Here is a 23461-nt window from a genome sequence, read left to right as displayed (position 1 = left end):
ACCCCGGCCAGGGGTGACTAGTTGGATTTTTGATGCCACGGCCGCAGGGCACTATATAAAAGTGACCCCCGGCTGTGGCATTATCCGTCCAGCTAGTGGAGCCCGGTGCTGGTTTTAAAAATACGGGGGACCCCTACTCTTTTTGTCCCCCGTATTTTTGGGACCAGGACCAGGCGCAGAGCCCGATGCTGGTTGCTTAAATATGGGGGAACCCCTGTCATTTTTTTTCCCATATTTCTGCAACCAGGATCGGCTCAAAGAGCCCGAGGCTGGTTATGCTTAGGAGGGGGGACCCCACGCATTTTTTTGGGGGATTTTACATTGTTTAATTAAAAATAAAAAATAAAAAGAACCCCAGCACGGATCACACAGATCCGGCCGAGATTGATTGTAAAAAAAAACGGCAGTGTTTTGCTAATCACTGCCGTAAAATTAGGTAAAAAAAAACGAATGACATCGACATCGGAAGAAAAGAAAAACACGAATACGACAGCTTAGTAAATCCATCGTAATAAATTCAAAAAGTTGCAGTTTTACACTCTCGATGTCATTCGTGATTGAACTTTGACCTATTTTCGGAAATTACGAATGTTAGTAAATATACCCCTCAGTCTTAGACCTCTATTCACAATACACCAAAAATCCATGTAATTTCTGGGTTGGATGCATTCACACTGAAGAAGGGTCTGCCCTGGAATTTGGTGTGTATTTAAAGGGGATGCTTTGTTTTGGCTCACAGTAATGCTAGTGCTGCGTAATGCACATATTTGTCTCGGCTGATGACAACTGCAGTGGGGGAAGAAGGGCATTAGGGTAATCTGCGGGGGTGGTACAGGTGATCTAGACGATACTGTTATCCCTTAAGGGGGGTATACACGGAGCGATGTTCACTTAATTTCTAAGCAATCTGACTAGATTGCTTAAAAATTAAGAACACATCGCTCCATGTGTAGGGGTGCCGGCAACAGCGATGCACGGCCTCACGCGCCGCTATCACCGGCTGTAGATTGGGCATGTATGCATGCCCAATCTGGTGAGATCGCTCATTTCACCGCTGGTTGAAATGAACGGTCCCTCCCTCACTCAGCACACATCACGCTGTGCTGAGTGGGGGGAGAGATGGTGCTGAGTGGTCTGTGATAGATCGCTCAGCACACATCTCCCGGAGAAATCTCCCTTGTGTACCCCCCTTTACCCTGGCCACCTTCTCTGTGGATTACTTGGGATCCCTTCTGTTCACAATCTGCAGCAGATGAGATCCCAAGATGAGCCAAGCATGTGTTGAGGGTGTGCCCTCCTGGCTGCAATTAACCCCTTTCTGTTTATGGGACTGATCTGCCTGCGAGGCAGTTCTTGCATGGGGAGGTCCTGCTCTTTGCTGCTCTTCACTCTTGTCAGTGGGTTGGAGAGGGAAGATGGAGAAGGCTGCAGTGCACTGCATGAGGTGGCAAAATACTAAGGAATACAGCAGAGCTCTGCACTTACAGTATATCATACTTCCACACTAACCCACTACATTGGGACCCAACAAAGACCCAGTGATGTTACATGTATGGTGGTCCGTGGCTTGTCTGCAGCTTCTCCTGTCAGATGGGTAACAGCCAATGAAAAACTTTTCTTACAACCCAGGTCTAAAACCCCAGGTTGGATGCATTTACACTACAGGAGACCCAAATCATATCCATGAAAAACCCTGGTAGAGAGCAGGCTCGTGGACCTGGGACTTCGACCTCGGTCATTTCTGTTCACACATAGCAAAAAGCCGGGTTGATGCACGTTCACGGGCTAAAACCTGGGTTTTTGCTGAATGTGTGTAACGGGTATCAGTAGGATTATCTCTGGGCTGGATTAGGGCTCACAAGGGCCCAGATCTGAAATAGATCAAGTGCCTATTGTTAGAAGCAAAGAAGCTGTGACCAGTGCTATGTGGGTGTGGCCAGTGTCATGTGGGCCTGTATTTCCCTTACACTCCGTCCTAATGTCTCCCTAAATTCATAAAGGACAGAAGAATAATTTCATAATTTTGTGAGGAAAATAGAACTAGAATGCAATATTTATGGGTGACAGTATAGCCAGCTGGGCGGCTGATCAATTTCATGCCGTCATGACCATGGGCCTATTTTTATGCAGAGGCCTGAAACTGTAGTCCCGTTCACCCCATTAATAATCCTCTCACAATGCAACAATTCATGAGCCTGGCCAGTGGCATGGAATATGAATGACATCATTGGGAGCAGGGCATGGGATCACTGGATGTGTAGTCAGGTCCAGAAAGGACTGAAAATGTTACAGAAGGCAGGCAACGAGGTAGCATACACAACCCCTATGTTTTCTCGTAGCTTAAACAGTGGCACCACAAAAAACTATATTTAGCATACACATTTTGATGTTACTGTCCCTTTAAGGCAGTGTCTAAAAATAAATGATCCTACAATTTGCTTAATGGCTCCCTTTTAGGGGTGAGTGTTTAAACAGTGGAAGTTCATCTATGACCAGTGACTAGAACAAGCCAAACAAACCCACAGTATTGAGATAACATATGAAATGGTACACTCACTGACTCACAGCCCTTGTACATGCATTCATTATATCAGGATAGAGCCAGGTAATTAATAGATCAAAACACAACAAAGCTAAAGACACATTCACAGAACTTTTTGATACATTTTTAAAATGATGTGTTATTACATAACTCCTTGTGGGCAATATATGAGGGTGGTCACTGCTGGGTGGACCTGAGGGCAATGTGTGGAGCTGGGTGTTTTACATGCACCAAGAAGGATTTTGTTTTAGGAAGAGAAATGCAGGTGTTAGAATACCTCTATTGCCTGATGCACATGAATGATAATAGTCTATAGCAGAGAAAGAAAAGGTACTCTCATTTTTGCGCTCAATGTCCCAGAAGTCCAAGTTTGTCCCAGTGGACAGATGTCATCCAATCAATATGAAAAATAAAAATAGAAATACAACATAGTGTAATCCTGCAACGAAGATGGATCTTTCACCGCTGTGTAACACGTAGGATGAAGGTGTTGGTATAGTCCCAGATAGGAAGTTCATACATCCACCTCTTTTTCAAAGGCACCACGTGTGGTATACAGGAATTAAGGTGATGAACTCTTACATGTATGCTTACTTCTATAGGCGTGTTGAAGGCACATAAAGGTTTCTTTAGTGATCTTCAAGACTCTCCTCACACAAACGGATGAACCCCGTTATTTCTCGTACCAAATCAAAAGCCAGAGATATAATCCAATTAGGAAAAAACACTCCTTTTAATATCAGAGTAGAATAAAAGTGGGAAGCAAAACAGTCATACCATATGGGGAAAAGGCAAGTTGGTATTCAGTTAACAGCAAAGGATCCGGATATCAATTACTGATATATCCCCACTATGGATGGGCTGATCTGCGACCCACCAAATACACTGTGTCGACGCGTTTCGACGCTATGCAGCGTCTTTTTCAAGATTCACAGTGTAACACACTATAAACATAAATACAATCTATAATTAAAAATTGTAATATAACAATATTTCAAAATTTATAATATTTCAAAATTTATAGGGCCACTTAAAAGCACTATAATCATAATGGAGATTCAAAGTATTCTTCTCCATTATAATCCTGACAAGAGAAAATGCACCTTCACTCAGGAAGGTGTTGCCTTATAGGTAATTGTCCGCACTTAGTATAATATTAGGCCATAAGATGTTGTCTGAATCAAAATATAATTCATTATAAATAGGCGATGTTACCATAATGGACAGTATACTGGATATATATAGTAAGGAATAGATATGAAATAAGTTTGAATGTATGAGGTAATGTTTAGCTGATTTAAGAAATTAGGTTTGTGTATGTGTTTATATAGATATACTGTATATTTGTGTTTTACTGCAAGATGGTAAAAAATAGTGTAGGGAACAGGTTTATTCTGCTCTAGTCATAAATAAGGCCAGAGAGGTTACAGTAAGATCAAGAGTCATTGTAGAGAAAAGGTATTAGGCCATAAATGATAATAGGTATGTGACAGAGCTCTGTTGGTCATTGGAATTCACAGGTGTGCTTACAGTAGATCAGAATCTACTGGTTTGTCTATTGTCCAGTGAAGGTTAAAAGCTAGGGAGCATAAATTAACTACTATGAAAAGAGATCACATCCATTGATAAAACATTGTGTAACCGACCCCAGGAAAACTTGTCAATACAACAGAACTTTGGATGAAAAGACATTCCAGATTTTACAATACTATACTTGCTTAAGGCAGTGTGGACACCACACTTTTATGACACCATGCCTCCGTGAACAGGACACGACAGCCCAGTTCAATGTTTGTTTTATTACACCTTGGAATCTGACAAACCTATAATTACCTATTCCATTGGAAACTATGAGAATATGATAGTTTGAATTGGTAAAATATGAGATAAAAGGACCAGACTTGTAGTTAGGAGTTAGAAGGAAGAGGGAGAGGGAGAAGAAGAAGGAGAAGGAAGGAAGTCAGTCAGGAGGAGAAGTCATGGAGAACATGCAGAAGGAATGATTCTTGGGATGGCAATCTTTAACTTGCAAGTATAAATATGATAGTAATTGAAACTGTTTGTGAAACTTATGTCATGTTGTTTTATGTTATGTAACGAAGGAAACATAGCATAGCTTAATATAATTATAATTAGTATATATATCACTACTGTGTATATCTTATTCTGTACGATTTGATCTGCCTGTAAATAAAGAATCATATAAAAAGAGCGGTAATATTCAAGCTTGAACTCTCTTTAAGGAATCTTAACTTCATAATTTCATAAGTTATATATATATAAGGACTGCATATATTTATCAGCCAATTAATTTGTAAGCCTGACATAATATATTTGCAGATATATATGATAACGCATATTAATTTAAATATATCCATATATTAATAACCATATATGTTATATTAAATATTAATATTCATAAATATGATTCCATAAAGCAATATTGGCGACCACGAATTGGACTTGTTATTACTGAATCTGATTATCTGATTTATAATATTTATGAGGAGTAGCAAATGCTATAAGCTGGCTACCAAATCTGCAGAATCACGGTGGGGATGTATCTATGAAAATTTATTACCATTGTGTAATGTCAATTTTGTATTCTGTATAACCTAGGATAAATGTGTTAGTGCAATATACGTTATTTTAACTAACATAATATCTATTAGGAAGCAGCACCAATGGCTATAAGCCTGCTGGCAAAGTACAAGATCACAGTGGAATAGGTTACAAATGAGAATAAAGAATTTAAAGGCCTAGAATAGAAAATGTGCACAGTGGAAATTAGTATTTCCAAATAAATGTATAAATGTACCAGGTATTAGAGTTTAACCTTAAGACACCGGTCAATCTTAAGGAGAGGATACCTTCAGTACTAAAAACAAAGAATATATAAATTTAGCATTGTAATGTTAAATATGCAAAAAGTTGCAGCAGCATTAGGAAAAATGCGCAGAACTGCGGCTTTAGAAGCCAAACAGAAATGTAAAGAAGGATCAGGTTCACGTCTTCGTAAGGCGTGCCTGACCATTAATGCAAAAATGCATTCATTATTTAAGTCCCTTAAACAGAAAAATAAACAGAAAAAGTTTGGGGCAGAAGCAAAAAGCCTGGCAGATTGTAAGCAAACTGTCATGACCTCTCAGGAGGAGATAAAAGAAAGTACAAGGGAGAATATTGTAGATGTAGGTGAGACTCAGGACAGCATTGTCCATGTGCAGCACACAGAGTCTGCTATGGTCACACAGACCACCAGCAGAACAGCCTCTTTGGTAAATGAAGAAAGTAGCAATGTGCCGGATGTGTCTATCATCAGACAGCACATTAATGTAAAGGAGGTAGCAGCAATAGGAGATGTCCCCTATACTGTTTCTAGTAAGGGGGAAGATCATTGTAACTCAGATTATGAGTATTCTGCTGAATACACTCTCAGAGTTCCCAATGTAAATGAAGAATTTGTTATGCCCTTAGGCAAAGGTGAATTGTCAGCAGATTTAAACACTGATAGCTGCAGTACAGTGCACACAGGGGTGAAGAAGTTCCCCATGGTGAAAACTCCCATGGCAACCAGAGTTGCAAACCTGGAAATGTATTCACCTGGAAACATGTTTAAAGGGAAAATCCATGAAATTAATTCAGGAATGCATGTTTACAAACAAAGTTCCCAAACTTTTGTAACCCCCACACAACACTCAGAGAAATCTAGTGATGGTGCAAATGTTTGCATGCTCTCAGAGAGACCACATGCAGAGTGTCATTCTGCAAACCACACACCAATTAACAATGACAAAAAGGATCACCAGGATGAAAGTGTTTTTATGCCCTGGTGCCATAACCATTTTATTACAGGTGTGGAAAGACAGAAAGACCTGGGACCTGCAATACATATTTGGCAAAGTCTAACAAGTTTCTCTCCCCACAAGAATATTTTTCAGGAAATACAAGATGCTTCAAGACCAAGAAGCCATGCCAAGCAGCAAACGCTATGGTTGGAGACAGTCTGGGACCAGGCTGCATCACAAGGGAGTATGGTCACAAGTGAATACGGTAGTATCATTCCTTTACTTGTTAGATCCAATGTAGCCATTGTTTGCTTTGATGTTCAAACAGCCACAGTTTCCAAATTAAACCAGCATCATATCTGCAGCGACAATTGTGCTGTCATTGACACACAATGTGACAGGAAAGATTGGCACAGGCCAGAAACAATTGTTTGTTTGTTCTTCAATCTTTAAAGACACATTTGTAAATTCTGTACCTGATAACATGCAGCAGATAGGACAGAATGCATAGCAAGCTATGTTAAATCACTGTATAAATATCTGTGATATTCATTGTATGTATTTTTGTTTGATTCATAGTAATCCTGGCAACCTGTATACAGAATGGTGCAAGACTCCAAAAAGACTCCAATTTACAAGGAAAAAGGTCTTCATTAACCCTTTCATCGCTGCTATCCAGCAAAATCTACATAGCATCCCTAAAGACTGATAGATGGACAAATCCTCAAGGAGTTTTCCAGTTTCACAAGAAAGGGGAATGTTTTCATTAACCTTTTCATCACAAGTAATCATTACTTGTCTTTCAAACTACATGTACACTCCCAAAACAGTGTACAGCACATCTCATCACTGTGATTATACAGAACTGTCTCATCCCTTCATATACCTTAATCACATATATGTAAACATTTGTCTGATATATATTTTATATCATTGTATTATATACCTTGTAAATATTTTATGTTTTTTTTATATATTACACAGTAGATACTACCTATGCTTCCTTCGTAAAAGCTTCAAAAGTAATTAAATATCTAATACAGGATGGTATACCGCGTTATAACAAATTGGGACAAGATTATTAAGTGGGATGAATAATTCTCTTAATAAAGACTGTAACAAGTCAAAGGGAATTATTTGTAGCGTAACAGGGTCAACTGTATATGCACATGGCTGCATATAAAATAATATTGGATGGAATTAGATATATTTAAAGCCATTCCTAAATGATATTTAATATCTGTTTGAAGCAAAATTATATTCATTTATTGTATTGATAGGATGTTACTATATACACATCAAAAGCATTTTAAATAATTATTAGTCAAAATATAGGTAGGATAGAAAACGCCTTTATATGGGTTAAACTGGTATAAGTTTATTTAAGATTGAGATGTATAAATAGGTTCAAGGTAGAATAAGGAGACTTAAGACTGCATGGTAATTTATTCAGTGAGGAAATACAGAACAGAGTAGGTGTACTACTCACAGCCATTTGTGGTACTATTGCCCGAAGACAATTAAGACCTACTATTAACAAGCAAAGAAAGAAAGAAAGACTGGTTCATATATGACTGTTCTATTCAAAATCACAACCTGTTTTGTGCAAAGCAATATGGACACTGGTCACAACTGCGGTATTGGATAAACGCAAAGGAAACAGAACTGCTAAATACTGTATAAAGACCATTACCGAGGGTCATCACAAGTACTGAGTTGCAAACTCAAGATCATAGTACGCAAAATACACAGCCCTCTGCGTCAAACAGCGAAATGGCAAGCAAAGGAGCAGCTGCTATGAAGAATTCTACTTCAACTGCCTCCATAATGCAGACGCAAGGCGTCTCCAATTGCAAGCAAACCACGCAGATGACAGTCTTATCCCAGTAAATTGCTACAGCCAAGAACAGCAAAAATGTCCAAATGTACTGATCCAGATACAGAAAAAAGGTCTACAATTGGGCTATGGTATTCCAAATGTCTGTAGAAATTAGTTTTCCTCATGAATACTGAATAAAAACCTCAGTCTTGGTCTGCTTTAGTTAAAAAGTAGAATAAGGTTAGGTAAGCTAAGAATTTTTAGAGATTTTTAAAAATCATAATGGTTATTATTATTACACTTATGGTATATATTATGGTTACAACAAAAGTTATGTTTTGAAGAATATTTTGAAATGTATTTGGAAGCAACTACGCTAGTTTAATGTGTGGCCAATCAAAATAATTTCTCATGGCCACAAGGGGGCGACTGTTGCCTTATAGGTAATTGTCCGCACTTAGTATAATATTAGGCCATAAGATGTTGTCTGAATCAAAATATAATTCATTATAAATAGGCGATGTTACCATAATGGACAGTATACTGGATATATATAGTAAGGAATAGATATGAAATAAGTTTGAATGTATGAGGTAATGTTTAGCTGATTTAAGAAATTAGGTTTGTGTATGTGTTTATATAGATATACTGTATATTTGTGTTTTACTGCAAGATGGTAAAAAATAGTGTAGGGAACAGGTTTATTCTGCTCTAGTCATAAATAAGGCCAGAGAGGTTACAGTAAGATCAAGAGTCATTGTAGAGAAAAGGTATTAGGCCATAAATGATAATAGGTATGTGACAGAGCTCTGTTGGTCATTGGAATTCACAGGTGTGCTTACAGTAGATCAGAATCTACTGGTTTGTCTATTGTCCAGTGAAGGTTAAAAGCTAGGGAGCATAAATTAACTACTATGAAAAGAGATCACATCCATTGATAAAACATTGTGTAACCGACCCCAGGAAAACTTGTCAATACAACAGAACTTTGGATGAAAAGACATTCCAGATTTTACAATACTATACTTGCTTAAGGCAGTGTGGACACCACACTTTTATGACACCATGCCTCCGTGAACAGGACACGACAGCCCAGTTCAATGTTTGTTTTATTACACCTTGGAATCTGACAAACCTATAATTACCTATTCCATTGGAAACTATGAGAATATGATAGTTTGAATTGGTAAAATATGAGATAAAAGGACCAGACTTGTAGTTAGGAGTTAGAAGGAAGAGGGAGAGGGAGAAGAAGAAGGAGAAGGAAGGAAGTCAGTCAGGAGGAGAAGTCATGGAGAACATGCAGAAGGAATGATTCTTGGGATGGCAATCTTTAACTTGCAAGTATAAATATGATAGTAATTGAAACTGTTTGTGAAACTTATGTCATGTTGTTTTATGTTATGTAACGAAGGAAACATAGCATAGCTTAATATAATTATAATTAGTATATATATCACTACTGTGTATATCTTATTCTGTACGATTTGATCTGCCTGTAAATAAAGAATCATATAAAAAGAGCGGTAATATTCAAGCTTGAACTCTCTTTAAGGAATCTTAACTTCATAATTTCATAAGTTATATATATATATAAGGACTGCATATATTTATCAGCCAATTAATTTGTAAGCCTGACATAATATATTTGCAGATATATGATAACGCATATTAATTTAAATATATCCATATATTAATAACCATATATGTTATATTAAATATTAATATTCATAAATATGATTCCATAAAGCAATAAAGGTTTCACCTTCAGTCAAAAAGGTTACATACCCCTGGAGCGCAGCGTGTCCTGTCTGATCTCCTCCAAAACAAACATGCCCCAGAGCTAAGCATTCAAATAGGCACAAGCCTGATTGGTGTGAATTTAATCCACCAATTAGGATGGAAAACGGAATGATTGACTTACATATAGGCCAATCAGGCTTGTGCCTATTTGAATGCTTAGCTCTGGGGCATGTTTGTTTTGGAGGAGATCAGATAGGACAAGCTGCGCTCCAGGGGTATGTAACCTTTTTGACTGAAGGTGAAACCTTCCTGAGTGAAGGTGCATTTTCTCTTGTCAGTTAGGATTATAATGGAGAAGAATACTTTGAATCTCCATTATGATTATAGTGCTTTTAAGTGGCCCTATAAATTCTGAAATATTATAAATTTTGAAATATTGTTATATTACAATTTTTAATTATAGATTGTATTTATGTTTATAGTGTGTTACACTGTGAATCTTGAAAAAGACGCTGCATAGCGTCGAAACGCGTCAACACGGTGTATTTGGTGGGTCGCAGATCAGCCCATCCATAGTGGGGATATATCAGTAATTGATATCCGGATCCTTTGCTGTTAACTGAATACCAACTTGCCTTTTCCCCATATGGTATGACTGTTTTGCTTCCCACTTTTATTCTACTCTGATATTAAAAGGAGTGTTTTTTTCCTAATTGGATTAGATCTCTGGCTTTTGATTTGGTACGAGAAATAACGGGGTTCATCCGTTTGTGTGAGGAGAGTCTTGAAGATCACTAAAGAAACCTTTATGTGCCTTCAACACGCCTATAGAAGTAAGCATACATGTAAGAGTTCATCACCTTAATTCCTGTATACCACACGTGGTGCCTTTGAAAAAGAGGTGGATGTATGAACTTCCTATCTGGGACTATACCAACACCTTCATCCTACGTGTTACACAGCGGTGAAAGATCCATCTTCGTTGCAGGATTACACTATGTTGTATTTCTATTTTTATTTTTCATATTGATTGGATGACATCTGTCCACTGGGACAAACTTGGACTTCTGGGACATTGAGCGCAAAAGTGAGAGTACCTTTTCTTTCTTGCAAGTTGTGATAGATTGGTGGTCTATTTAGTACTTTTCATTTGCAGCTCTTTCTGTGCAGCGCCAAGAAAGGGATTATTTTCTATTGCTTAGTCTATAGCAGACACTGACTGGGCGAAATATCAAAGTCAATGGAACCGATATCTGAGTTTGATAACAATAAATATAGATAATAATAATTTACAAAAAAAAAGTATGTGTATAACAGTTTTTCTGCACTGCAGTTTATTTGCCCTTAGTGAAATATATATATATATATATATATATATATATATTATTTTAAATATTCCCATGTTGTGTCCATGTGGATACTGGTATACACCCCATAGAGCAGAGTGGCAAAAGTAGAGATCATTGGTGGCCCATTTAAACAAATCATAAAAGGAGACATCAGGATGATGTGCCTTTTGTGTGTCCCATCTGGTGCCTTACTTATAACTAGCTCACATCCAGCATGATATGCTCCCATCTGCTCAGTGAATACTGTGTTCATCCATTTGTTTAACTGTAGACCTGGGCACAATATAGGGCATGACATCACAAGAGAAGATAACCACATTCAAATGGCTGTACTTTTTCTTGTTCGTAAAGAATCCTCATAGTGCAGACAAAATTTTGGTTAGATTGGCCAATGGTCCATCCTGTATACTTTTCAGTGGATTAATGGTTCACCCTTCTTCAATATTAAGGATCTAATTTAGAGTTAGGAGCAAATTTACACCTGGACAAACCATGCTGTGATACAGCGGGTGCGAATGCAATATTTTTTTTGCATGCAGGGAAAATACCGGCTGCTTTTCCATTTAGCACACAAACAGATTAATTTAACACTGGGACTCAGACGTGCCCTCCCTTCTAACTAAAATCGGTCCGCAATATTAAGTTACTCTGCAGCACAACATGGTTTTGATAAAGGAAAATTGTACTTTCTGGGGATAATTCAGGGTTGGTAGCAAACCAAAAAAAGCACACTAATGGGCAAATCCATGCTGCATTGCAGGTGGGGCAGATGTAACGTGTGCAGAGAGATTTAGATTTGGGTGGGTTATATTGTTTCTGTGCAGGGTAAATTCTGTCTGCCTTATTTTTACACGGCAATTTAGACTTCAGTTTGAACACACCCCACCCAAATGTAATCTCTCTGCACATGTTACATCTGCCCTACCTGCCATGCAACATGGTTTTGCCCATTAGTGTGCTTTTCTGATTGGCTAACAAATCTGAATAAGGCCCTCTATTTGGATTTACTAACTCATATGTTTATGTTTGGGTAACAGACTTGTGTCCGCTGTTCTATAGGGAGTTTATCACTAACTAATGCTGACATTAATCAAGCATTATTGTAAATATGAAAGATATAAAAGATCAATAAGAGAAAGAACAAAACATTTACTTCTGTTCAGGCTTTTGGACATAGGAGATTAAAAGTTGGAAAATGGGGAATACAAGCGAAAAGCACAAAGAGATGTGAACCGCTAGTGTGGAGCATGTTTCCAATGCTGGACCATTGTCAGATTTGTTTTACTTAATTACTTTACTAATGACTATGTTTTTTGTTTTTTTACTGACAAAACAAAAACTGAAACTATTTTTAACTGATAGCATATTTGCTCCCTATTGGTTCTCATATTATTATCTGGAGTCCGTATGTCATCCATTTGCATTGCATCCATTGCATAGTTATGGGGATTCTATCTTTACTGTTACAGTCTACGTTAGTCTTTCCTCATTCAGCATAGGGATGAAAAATGGAAGTTTAATGGAGTTTGAATGGCCAGGCACATATAGCAGTGGGAAGCTGGAAGAGTAGTTCATAAATTAATAGTGAGATAAAAGCCAGTAGATCTGAAGACTGGAGTAGCCTTGCCAATGGCTATAATTCTCCCGTAAGGGGCTGGGGCAGTAAATCTTTTTTCCACAGACTTTTGCAAAACTTTCAAAAGCTAAGGGACAATGCATGGCTTTTAATGTGTGAGTGGGTATACTATAGGAATACTGTGGACATCTCATTGCAAGGCTTTAATTGCTGCTACTCACCATCCACTTGGACTTGGAAAGTCCGGGAGTCCGTTCCAACATTACACTCATAGAGTCCAGCATTCTCTGGCTGTGCGCATAGCAAGCTCAGCGTGTACTTTTCTCCCTCATTGTCCACGATCAGATTTCCATCCGGTGTCACTTCACTTCCATCCTTTAGCCAGTGAATAACATCTGGCACACGGGAGAGCTTGCACTCTATAGACAAGGGGTCACCCTCAGTCACATGTAGCGCAGATGGAGAGCAATTCATGATCTTAGCAGGAGGTTCTGCGCAGGGTACATAGAAAAGGAAAGGATATATGAACAATTGTGTTGAACGCAGTTTTGTCTATATTATTATAATAAATAGACATCATGGGCTTTATGACACATATTTATTACATTACTGCACAGCAAGTCTTTTGAGCATGTTCTTCAATAGTGAAGCAATTCCCACATTTGTCCTAATTAGTGTCCACAAAAGGGCACAGAGAAAGGGGTAGGTGGGTATAAACTACCAGGACTATGCCTGCCAAAGAAATATAGCCACACCCCCAGCATGGTGAGGTGGCCATGCCCCCATTAGGGGTGCCGGTATAACAACAACTGTGAATGGTGCCCCAAAAGTGCCAACAAACTGTGGTCATGCCTGCTTTTGGCATTTAGGCCTAACATTTGTAATGTCTGCCCTGGCTCCCATAAGCTGGCTTGGGGAGTTGACTTTCCCCACTGGGAGCTCCAGAATCACCTTAGGTGATTGTTGTCTTTCTGAAATGAGAGTTGGTGTCAGTGGCCCCCAGCCAAGCACGTGATCCACATTACAGAATTTTTTGTCATTCTTCCTGATCATTGATACAATCCACCTGGTCAATGACACAAACACTCGTTTGGGGGATCAGCAATTTAAGATAACAGCTGAAATCCTAGTGGAAAGAGGTACAAAGTAGGTTAAGGAGAATCCCAATGGTATTCATCTGATTTACATCTCAGGGCGGCAACAGCAGAAGAAAACGAGTAAATAAAATTTGTTTTACTTTTAGAATGTACCATTCTTTCAATGATCAGTAGTTTCTTTAACTATTTTTAAATATTCCTATCTATATTATACAATTTTACTTGTAATTATTGGAAATTAAAGTCGAAATCTGAGTTATGCGATTTGAAATTGTGGCAATAAAATCATCCGTAGAATTTGTGCTTAGCACTGGAATGTTTTCAGTTTATGGTGAGTAGAGCGTTTAGGACAAGTTGCATCACAGTGTGCCGACCAGAGGTTTTTATCCTGAGGGAATATGGGTATTGTAGAAAGCAGAGGACTGTGGGTGGTTTAATTTCTCCAGTCCTCAAATATTTAAAGTGTAGCTACTGATGAGCATACATTAAATCTCCTAATGCATAATCCAACCGGTCCACAGCGAATAGAGCTGAACAGAGATTCCTATTCTGCTCTACTGAATCGGATAGGACAGAGAGAGGCCTCCTGTGCTGTAAATGCTGCAGCTGCCATGACATATACATTGTGGCTCCCAGGAGAGGCAGGGGGTGAAAAGATTCTATGTATTTCTCTGAAATGGATGTATAAAGAATAGAAAAGAAAACTGAGCCTACACAACATTAGATTATATACAGATTTATAGCCGGGGTTCCTCCACTCAGACTAATATGGAACAACCTTTGTTTAGACCAGGCATGTCCAAACTGCGGCCCTCCAGCTGTTGTGAAACTACATATCCCAGCATTCCCTGACACAGTTTTGCTGTCAGAGAATGCTAAAGCTGTGTCAGGGCATGCTGGGATGTGTAGTTTCTCAACAGCTGGAGGGCCGAAGTTTGGACATGCCTGGTTTAGACAAACAAACGTATAGGTAATTTAACATTGCAGTCTTATTGGCTGCTGCTATTATTTAGCCAAACTTTGCATATTGCCTACACGGATGATTGGTAAATAGTTACACACCTGTTACTATGGAAGTTAGCAGGTCTTTTTAACAAGTAGTACATTTGCTAATATAGTGACTCCATTTACTATTATTGGAAGTGACTTACCATTCATGGGGGCTGGGTTACAGTCACATAGAATAACTGGACTCGATTCAATTCGATGACAGTTGAATAGTGCCGGGAATTAGCTCCTGACGCTATTCAATACAGCGCAGTGGCAAGTCGGAGAATGCCCATTCTCCCGAGATAAACAGGGTGTTTTGTCAGGAGAACGGGCATTCTCTGACTTAAGTGCCCAGCGCGACGCTGTTTCCGCTGCGCTAAGGGCAGAAATCAGCATCGCGCCATCACTTTTGTTGGATGTCTGCTCGAATCCCTCTGGAGGTGCGAAAAGAAATCCTGACGTTGGGTGTCACATGGCGCTGTATTGAATAGCACCGAGAGCTATGCTATTTAACTGTCATCGAATTGAATCGAGCCCATTGAAAGTAAGGCTGTGATATACTGTATGCATCCCAGTGGTGCAAGTAGGAAAAATGTCTTACGGGTACCGTGTGCGCGCGCCGAAGGCGCGCACAAAAAAATGGGTGTGGCCAAATGCCACATGGGGCGTGGCCAATGAAAATGGGGGCGTGATACACATATGGGGGAGGGGCAGATACACGTATGACCCCAATAGTGCCAGATACACGTTGCCCCACAGTGCCAGATATACATTGCCCCACAGTGCCAGATACACATTGACTAACAGTGCCAGATACACATTGCCCCACAGTGCCAGATACAGAAATGCCCCCAGAGTGCCAGATATACATTGCCTCGCAGTGTCAGATACACGTTGCCCCACAGTGCCAGATATACATTGCCCCACAGTGCCAGATACACATTGCCCCACAGTGCCAGATACACAAATGCTCCCACTGTGTCAGATATACATTGCCCCCCGTGCCAGATACAGAAATGCCCCTACAGTGCCAGATATGCCCCCAGTGCCAGATATCCCCCAGTACCAGGTATACATGCCCCCCCAGTGCCAGATATCCCCCAGTGCCAGGTATATATGCCCCCCCAGTGCCAGATATCCCCCCGTGCCAGATAGAAATGCCCCCCAGTGCCAGATATCCCCCAGTGCCAGATAGAAGTGCCCCCCCCAGTGCCAGATATCCCCCAGTGCCAGATAGAAATGCCCCCCCAGTGCCAGATATCCCCCAGTGCCAGGTATAACATGCCCCCCCCAGTGCCAGATAGAAATGCCCCCCCAGTGCCAGATATCCCCCAGTGCCAGGTATAACATGCCCCCCCCCCCCCCCCTTCCCTGCTCACCGCTGCCGCTGGCCGCTGCCGTCCTGTGTGAGGGAAGGAGAGCGCAGCCTGTGCCTCTCCTTCCGCTCAGTCTCCGGCGGGTGTCTCACAGTTTAATTCAGCGCCGATCCGTGAGCCAATCAGAGCTCGCACCGCGAGCTCTGATTGGCTCACGGATCGGCGCTGAATTAAACTATGACACCCGCTGGAGACTGAGGGGAAGGAGAGGCACAGGCTGCGCTCTCCTTCCCTCACATCAGCGGCGGTGCGAGGAGCGGCGGCCCGTCGGTGTGGGTACGGCGTACCCACGGCTAAATTCTTACGGGTACGCCGTACCCACCCGTACCCGCCCACTTGCACCACTGCTGCATCCTCTTCATCTGGTTTCCCTTGTAGTAACCTATTGACTGAGATACAGAGTAGTCTTGTTTACTATTTGGTAGTCACTGTCTTAGACTGTAGAATAAAAAGACAAGTCCATGGGTAGGTAATAATAGGATTTTAATACCTACCGGTAAATCCTTTTCTCTTAGTCCGTAGAGGATGCTGGGGATGCTTCAAGAACCATGGGGGGTATAGACGGGATCCACAGGAGACATAGGCACACTTTAAGACTTTGATTGGGTGTGAACTGGCTCCTCCCTCTATGCCCCTCCTCCAGACTCCAGTTTAAGTAACTGTGCCCAGGGAGACGGACATTTCGAGGAAAGAATTTATTGTTAAACCACGGTGAGCATCTTACCAGCTCACACCTCAGTATGTCGCAGAATGTGGCATTCAATAGAACACCAGCCGACGGCATGAAGAATATGCAGCAATACGCTGACATAAAGCGTAACACAACCTGTGTGTGTAAACACAACCAATAACAGCATAACGCATGCCATGGCATGAACATCATCAGCAACAGGCTGACTTAAACACAACACACCATGTGTGTAAACATACCCAATAACTGCATATACAGTACGCACTGGGACGGGCGCCCAGCATCCTCTACGGACTAAGAGAAAAGGATTTATCGGTAGGTATTAAAATCCTATTTTCTCATACGTCCTAGAGGATGCTGGGGATGCTTCAAGAACCATGGGGTTTATACCAAAGCTTTAGAACGGGCGGGAGAGTGCGGACGACTCTGCAGCACCGAATGACTAAACAAGAGGTCCTCCTCAGGGTATCAAACTTGTAAAACTTCGTAAAGGTGTTTGATCCCGGCCAAGTAGTAGCTCGGCCAAGCTGTAATGCCGAGACCCCTCGGCCAGCCGCCCAGGATGAGCCCAACTTTCTGGTAGAATGGGCCTTCACCGATTTCGGTAACGGAAATCCTGCCGTAGAATGAGCCTGCTGAATCGTAGTACAGATCCAGTGCGCAATAGTCTGCTTGGAAGCAGTAGCCCCAATCTTGTTGGGAACCCATAGGACAAACAGAGCCTCTGTTTTCCTAATATCAGCCGTTCTGGTGACATAGCTTTTTAAAGCTCTGACCACATCGAGAGACTTCGATTCCGCCAAGGTGTCATTAGTCACTGGCACCACAATAGGCTGGTTTACGTGAAACCACTTTTGGCAGAAGTTTCTGATGAGTTCTCAACTCCGCTCTATCAGCATGGAAGATTAAATAGGGGCTTTTGTGAGACAAAGCCGCCAATTCAGATACCCGCCTTGCGGATGCTAAGGCCAACAACATGACTACTTTCCAAGTAAGAATTTTTAATGCAACCTTACGTAAAGGTTCAAACCAATGAGATTGCAGGAACTGCAACACCACATTAAGATCCCATGGAGCCACAGGGGGCACAAAGGGAGGTTGGATGTGCACCACGCCTTTCAAGAAGGTCTGTATTTCTGAAAGGGAGGTCAATTCCTTCTGAAAGAAAATTGATAAGAACGAAATTTGTACTTTAATGGAGCCTAACTTTAGGCCTGCATCCACACTTGCTTGCAAAATATGGAGCAACCGCCCCAGCGGAAAATCATCCGTAGGAGCTTTCTTGGATTCACAACAAGACACATATTTTCTCCAAATACGGTGGTAATGCTTTGCCGTTACTTCCGTTCTAGCCTGAAGAAGTGTGGGAATGACTTCACAGGGAATACCCTTCCGGGCTAGGATTTGGCGTTCAACCGCTATGCCATCAAACGCAGCCGCGGTAAGTCTTGATACATGCACGGCCCCTGTTGTAACAGGACCTCTCGAAGAGGAAGAGGCCAGGGACCTTCTATGAGCAACTCCTGAAGATCTGGATACCAGGCCCTCCTTGGCCAGTCTGGAACAATGAGTATCGCCTGAACCATTGTTCCTCTTGTGATCTTTATCACCTTGGAATGAGTGGAAGTGGAGGGAACACCTAGACCGACCGAAACACCCACGGTGTCACCAGGGCGCCCACCTCTATTACTTGAGGGTCCCTCGACCTGGAACAATATCTTTAAAGTTTCTGGTTGAGGCGAAACGTCAACATGTCTATTTGAGGAATTCCCCAACGACTTGACACTTCTGCCAAGAACTCTTGATAAAGACCCCACTCTCCTGAATGGAAATCGTGTCTGCTGAGGAAGTCTGTTTCCCAGTTGTCTACACCCGAAATGAAGATCGCTGACAGAGCGTTTACATGCCTTACCTCCCAGCGGAAAACTTTTGTGGCTTCTGCCATCTCCGCTCTAATCTCCGATCTGCCCTGGCGGTTTACGTACGCCACTGCTGTATGTTGTCCGACATAATTAAGACGGGCAGACCACGAACAAGATTTTCCAGAATGTTTATGTGCAGACAAGCTTCCTGGCTTGACCATTTTCCCTGGAAATTCGTTTCCCCCTGAATGACTGCTCCCCAGCCCTGGAGACTTGCATCCATGGACACCAGGATCCCATCCTGGATCTCGAACCTTCGTCCCTCTAGAAGGTGAGAACTGAGCAGCCACCACAGGAGAGAAATTCTGGTCCTGGAAGATAAGATTATTCTCCGGTGCATGTGCAGGTGAGACCCGAGATTGGTCCCGCTAAAAAACACTCTGGCATTTAACCTGCTCATTGAATGGCCTCGTAGGCCGCAACCCTCTTTTTCATCAATGGAACGTATTGATGGATTGACACTGTTGTAGATCTGACCCGACTCTGGATCTTCTGAGCTCTTTCCATTGGAAGAAACAAACTCTCAACAGTTCTGTATCTAACATTTTTCCCAACGCCGACAACTGCGTCGGGATTCTGGCAAGTTCAGGAGCCAACCACTTTGTTGAAGATCCGTCAGGGATAAAACAACGTTTTGCACCACTTGTGTCTTGCCCTTCCCGTACGCAGGAGAGCGTCCCAGTACAGAGTAATAATGACTCTTTTACTATTGAAGGAAATCATCAGACCGCCATCACTCCGGTGAATTGGCACTGACAATCCTGAATAGCAAACCCAGGTAAGCCTAATGCGGAAGAACCGTATTTAGACCCTCTTTCTCCTTTAACAGATTGGAGATCCCTGCCCTGAGAGAGTCCATACTGTAGTTCAACTTCTTAAGTAGAAATTGTTTGGAATTGTTCTGACCAAGCCTTCCGGCCTCAGAAGCACGAAAAAGCTTGAATAACAGCTTTTATTTTTTTTATGACCGGGACAGCAGGACAATGACCTGATCCTGACCTTGTATGGCGTCGCATACTACCTCCCCGTCCAGAGGAGATTTTGAAAAATCAGTGAGGGGAATCGTCTGGAAACTCCAGTATGTCCTCCTTGGGACTCTATTCTTAAACTCACTGGTCCATGTCCGTTCCAGGACTGACTGAAGAGTATTAGACGTGGTCCCACCGATGTGGGCTCCCGCAAGATAGTCCCAGCGACATGCGGTGGATGTGGTAGAAACAGAGAATGATTTCTGCTTCTGCGAACTTGAAAAGGCTGCTGACCTCTTACCTTTTTCACCATCCTCTACCTGCAAAGAAAGGGAAAACCATATCCATTCGGTCGAAAATGACTGCATCCTACAAAAATGCGTCACCAGCCGTCGTGAGGGAACATAGGTCAAGAAGGTAGACTTACCAGTGGTATCTGCCGAGATCAACTTAACAAAACCATCCCTAAACCACAACAGCAAAATCCCGGCGCCTTTATTGCCCAGAAAAAATCTAGCAGCTTTCCCAGGGGTAATTGGTTTAAAAACCCCTTATACCAGAAAAAAATAGAAAAAGACAATGGGAAGCGCAAATTTAATCTGTTTGTAGATTTAGTACTGAGGAAGCCGCCGAGGTTGGAAGGCGGGGAAACGCGTCTGTGTTTTTCTCCCACTGACGGGATCGAGTGCTGCATACCTACTAGCCGGCCGGCTGACAATCGATCCATTGCTAACAGTGATCAGAGGTGGAGAAGTGTACGTATACTCCGGATAAGGCTGAGGCTACACAAACAGCCGGGAGGGACAACATCCGAAGTGAGTTGTTCCATGAACTCCAGACAAGGCTGAAAGTGAGACCAATAGCCAGGAGGACGAATATCTGACCCTGCTGGGAGTCGTGACAGGTTTGCTCATTAAGCACCATCACGCTGTGACTTGGATTTGTGCATAAGAGCTCGGAATTATCCACAAACATATTGCATGGCCATGCAGGAATACATGTAACTATTGCATGGAACATTTGAATTGTTTGATAACAAGACATTCAACTGCAGTATATAAATCACAGATAAATACCAAATATATAGGAAAGGGTCGCTGAAGTGCACTTTTAATTGATTCCATGGTATATGTTCACTAGACAGCAAGTGTGTTACTAGTAGTAGTAGATACAAAGTATCACCTGAAGTACATTTAATTTAATATAGATTTGATGGGAATATATATTGTGGTTTTTTAAGGTTATTTTTATAGAGATTCCTAAAATAAGATTTTACTTACCGATAAATCTATTTCTCGTAGTCCGTAGTGGATGCTGGGACTCCGTAAGGACCATGGGGAATAGCAGCTCCGCAGGAGACAGGGCACAAGAATAAAAGCTTTAGGATCAGGTGGTGTGCACTGGCTCCTCCCCCTATGACCCTCCTCCAAGCCTCAGTTAAGATACTGTGCCCGGACGAGCGTACATAATAAGGAAGGATATTGAATCCCGGGTAAGACTCATACCAGCCACACCAATCACACCGTACAACTCGTGATCTGAACCCAGTTAACAGTATGATAGAACGAAAAAGAGCCTCTGTAAGATGGCTCCCAACAATAATAACCCGAATTTTTGTAACAATAACTATATACAAGTATTGCAGACAATCCGCACTTGGGATGGGCGCCCAGCATCCACTACGGACTACGAGAAATAGATTTATCGGTAAGTAAAATCTTATTTTCTCTGACGTCCTAGTGGATGCTGGGACTCCGTAAGGACCATGGGGATTATACCAAAGCTCCCAAACGGGCGGGAGAGTGCGGATGACTCTGCAGCACCGAATGAGAGAACTCCAGGTCCTCCTCAGCCAGGGTATCAAATTTGTAGAATTTAGCAAACGTGTTTGCCCCTGACCAAGTAGCTGCTCGGCAAAGTTGTAAAGCCGAGACCCCTCGGGCAGCCGCCCAAGATGAACCCACTTTCCTTGTGGAATGGGCTTTTACCGATTTTGGCTGTGGCAAGCCTGCCACCGAATGTGCAAGCTGAATTGTACTACAAATCCAACGAGCAATCGTCTGCTTAGAAGCAGGAGCACCTAATTTGTTGGGTGCATACAGGATAAACAGCGAGTCAGATTTTCTGACTCCAGCCGTCCTGGAAACATATATTTTCAGGGCCCTGACCACGTCAAGCAACTTGGAGTCCTCCAAGTCCTTAGTAGCCGCAGGTACCACAATAAGTTGGTTCATGTGAAATGCAGAAACCACCTTAGGTAGAAATTGAGGACGAGTCCTCAATTCTGCCCTGTCAGAATGAAATATTAAGTAAGGGCTTTTATACGATAAAGCCGCCAATTCTGACACACGCCTGGCTGAAGCCAGGGCTAACAGCATCGTCACCTTCCATGTGAGATATTTTAAGTCCACAGTGGTGAGTGGTTCAAACCAATGTGACTTTAGGAAACTCAACACAACATTGAGATCCCAAGGTGCCACTGGGGGCACAAAAGGAGGCTGTATATGCAGTACCCCTTTTACAAATGTCTGAACTTCAGGTACTGAAGCCAGTTCTTTTTGGAAGAAAATCGACAGGGCCGAAATTTGAACCTTAATGGACCCCAATTTTAGGCCCATAGACAGTCCTGTTTGCAGGAAATGGAGGAAACGACCCAGTTGAAATTCCTCTGTAGGGGCCTTCCTGGCCTCACACCACGCAACATATTTTTGCCAAATGCGGTGATAATGTTTTGCGGTTACATCCTTCCTGGCCTTGACCAGGGTAGGGATGACTTCATCTGGAATGCCTTTTTCCTTCAGGATCCGGCGTTCAACCGCCACGCCGTCAAACGCAGCCGCGGTAAGTCTTGGAACAGACAAGGCCCCTGCTGGAGCAGGTCCTTTCTTAGAGGTAGAGGCCATGGTTCGTCCGTGAGCATCTCCTGAAGTTCCGGATACCAAGTCCTTCTCGGCCAATCCGGAACCACGAGTATAGTTCTTACTCCTCTCCTTCTTATGATTCTCAGTACTTTTGGTATGAGAGGCAGAGGAGGGAACACATACACTGACTGGTACACCCACGGTGTTACCAGAGCGTCCACCGCTATTGCCTGAGGGTCCCTTGACCTGGCGCAATATCTGTCTAGTTTTTTGTTTAGACGGGACGCCATCATGTCCACCTTTGGTTTTTCCCAACGGTTCACAATCATGTGGAAGACTTCTGGATGAAGTCCCCACTCCCCCGGGTGAAGGTCGTGTCTGCTGAGGAAGTCTGCTTCCCAGTTGTCCACTCCCGGAATGAACACTGCTGACAGTGCTATCACATGATTTTCCGCCCAGCGAAGAATCCTTGCAGCTTCTGCCATTGCCCTCCTGCTTCTCGTGCCGCCCTGTCTGTTTACGTGGGCGACTGACGTGATGTTGTCCGATTGGATCAATACCGCCTGACCCTGAAGCAGGGGTTTCGCTTGACTTAGGGCATTGTAAATGGCCCGTAGTTCCAGAATGTTTATATGAAGAGATGTTTCCATGCTTGACCACAAGCCCTGGAAGTTTCTTCCCTGTGTGACTGCTCCCCAGCCTCTCAGGCTTGCATCCGTGGTCACCAGGATCCAATCCTGAA

At 42.2% G+C, this 23461-nt stretch overlaps 1 protein-coding gene across 4 annotated transcripts in view; it reads right to left on the bottom strand.

The window, feature by feature from the left end:
- OBSL1 (obscurin like cytoskeletal adaptor 1) overlaps positions 1-23461 on the bottom strand; it is a 246191-nt gene that overhangs the window by 69100 nt on the left and 153630 nt on the right. For all 4 annotated transcript variants that reach the window (XM_063933802.1, XM_063933805.1, XM_063933804.1 and 1 more), the window contains one exon: positions 13036-13305. In XM_063933802.1, coding sequence (XP_063789872.1) covers positions 13036-13305 — 270 coding nt within the window. The remainder of the gene's footprint in view (positions 1-13035; positions 13306-23461) is intronic.

This window comes from Pseudophryne corroboree, chromosome 7 (assembly GCF_028390025.1).
Source record: "Pseudophryne corroboree isolate aPseCor3 chromosome 7, aPseCor3.hap2, whole genome shotgun sequence".
Taxonomy (NCBI): Eukaryota; Metazoa; Chordata; class Amphibia; order Anura; family Myobatrachidae; genus Pseudophryne; species Pseudophryne corroboree.
The sequence above is the reverse complement of the archived record's forward strand: the minus strand, read 5'-3'. Positions and strand labels throughout refer to the sequence as shown.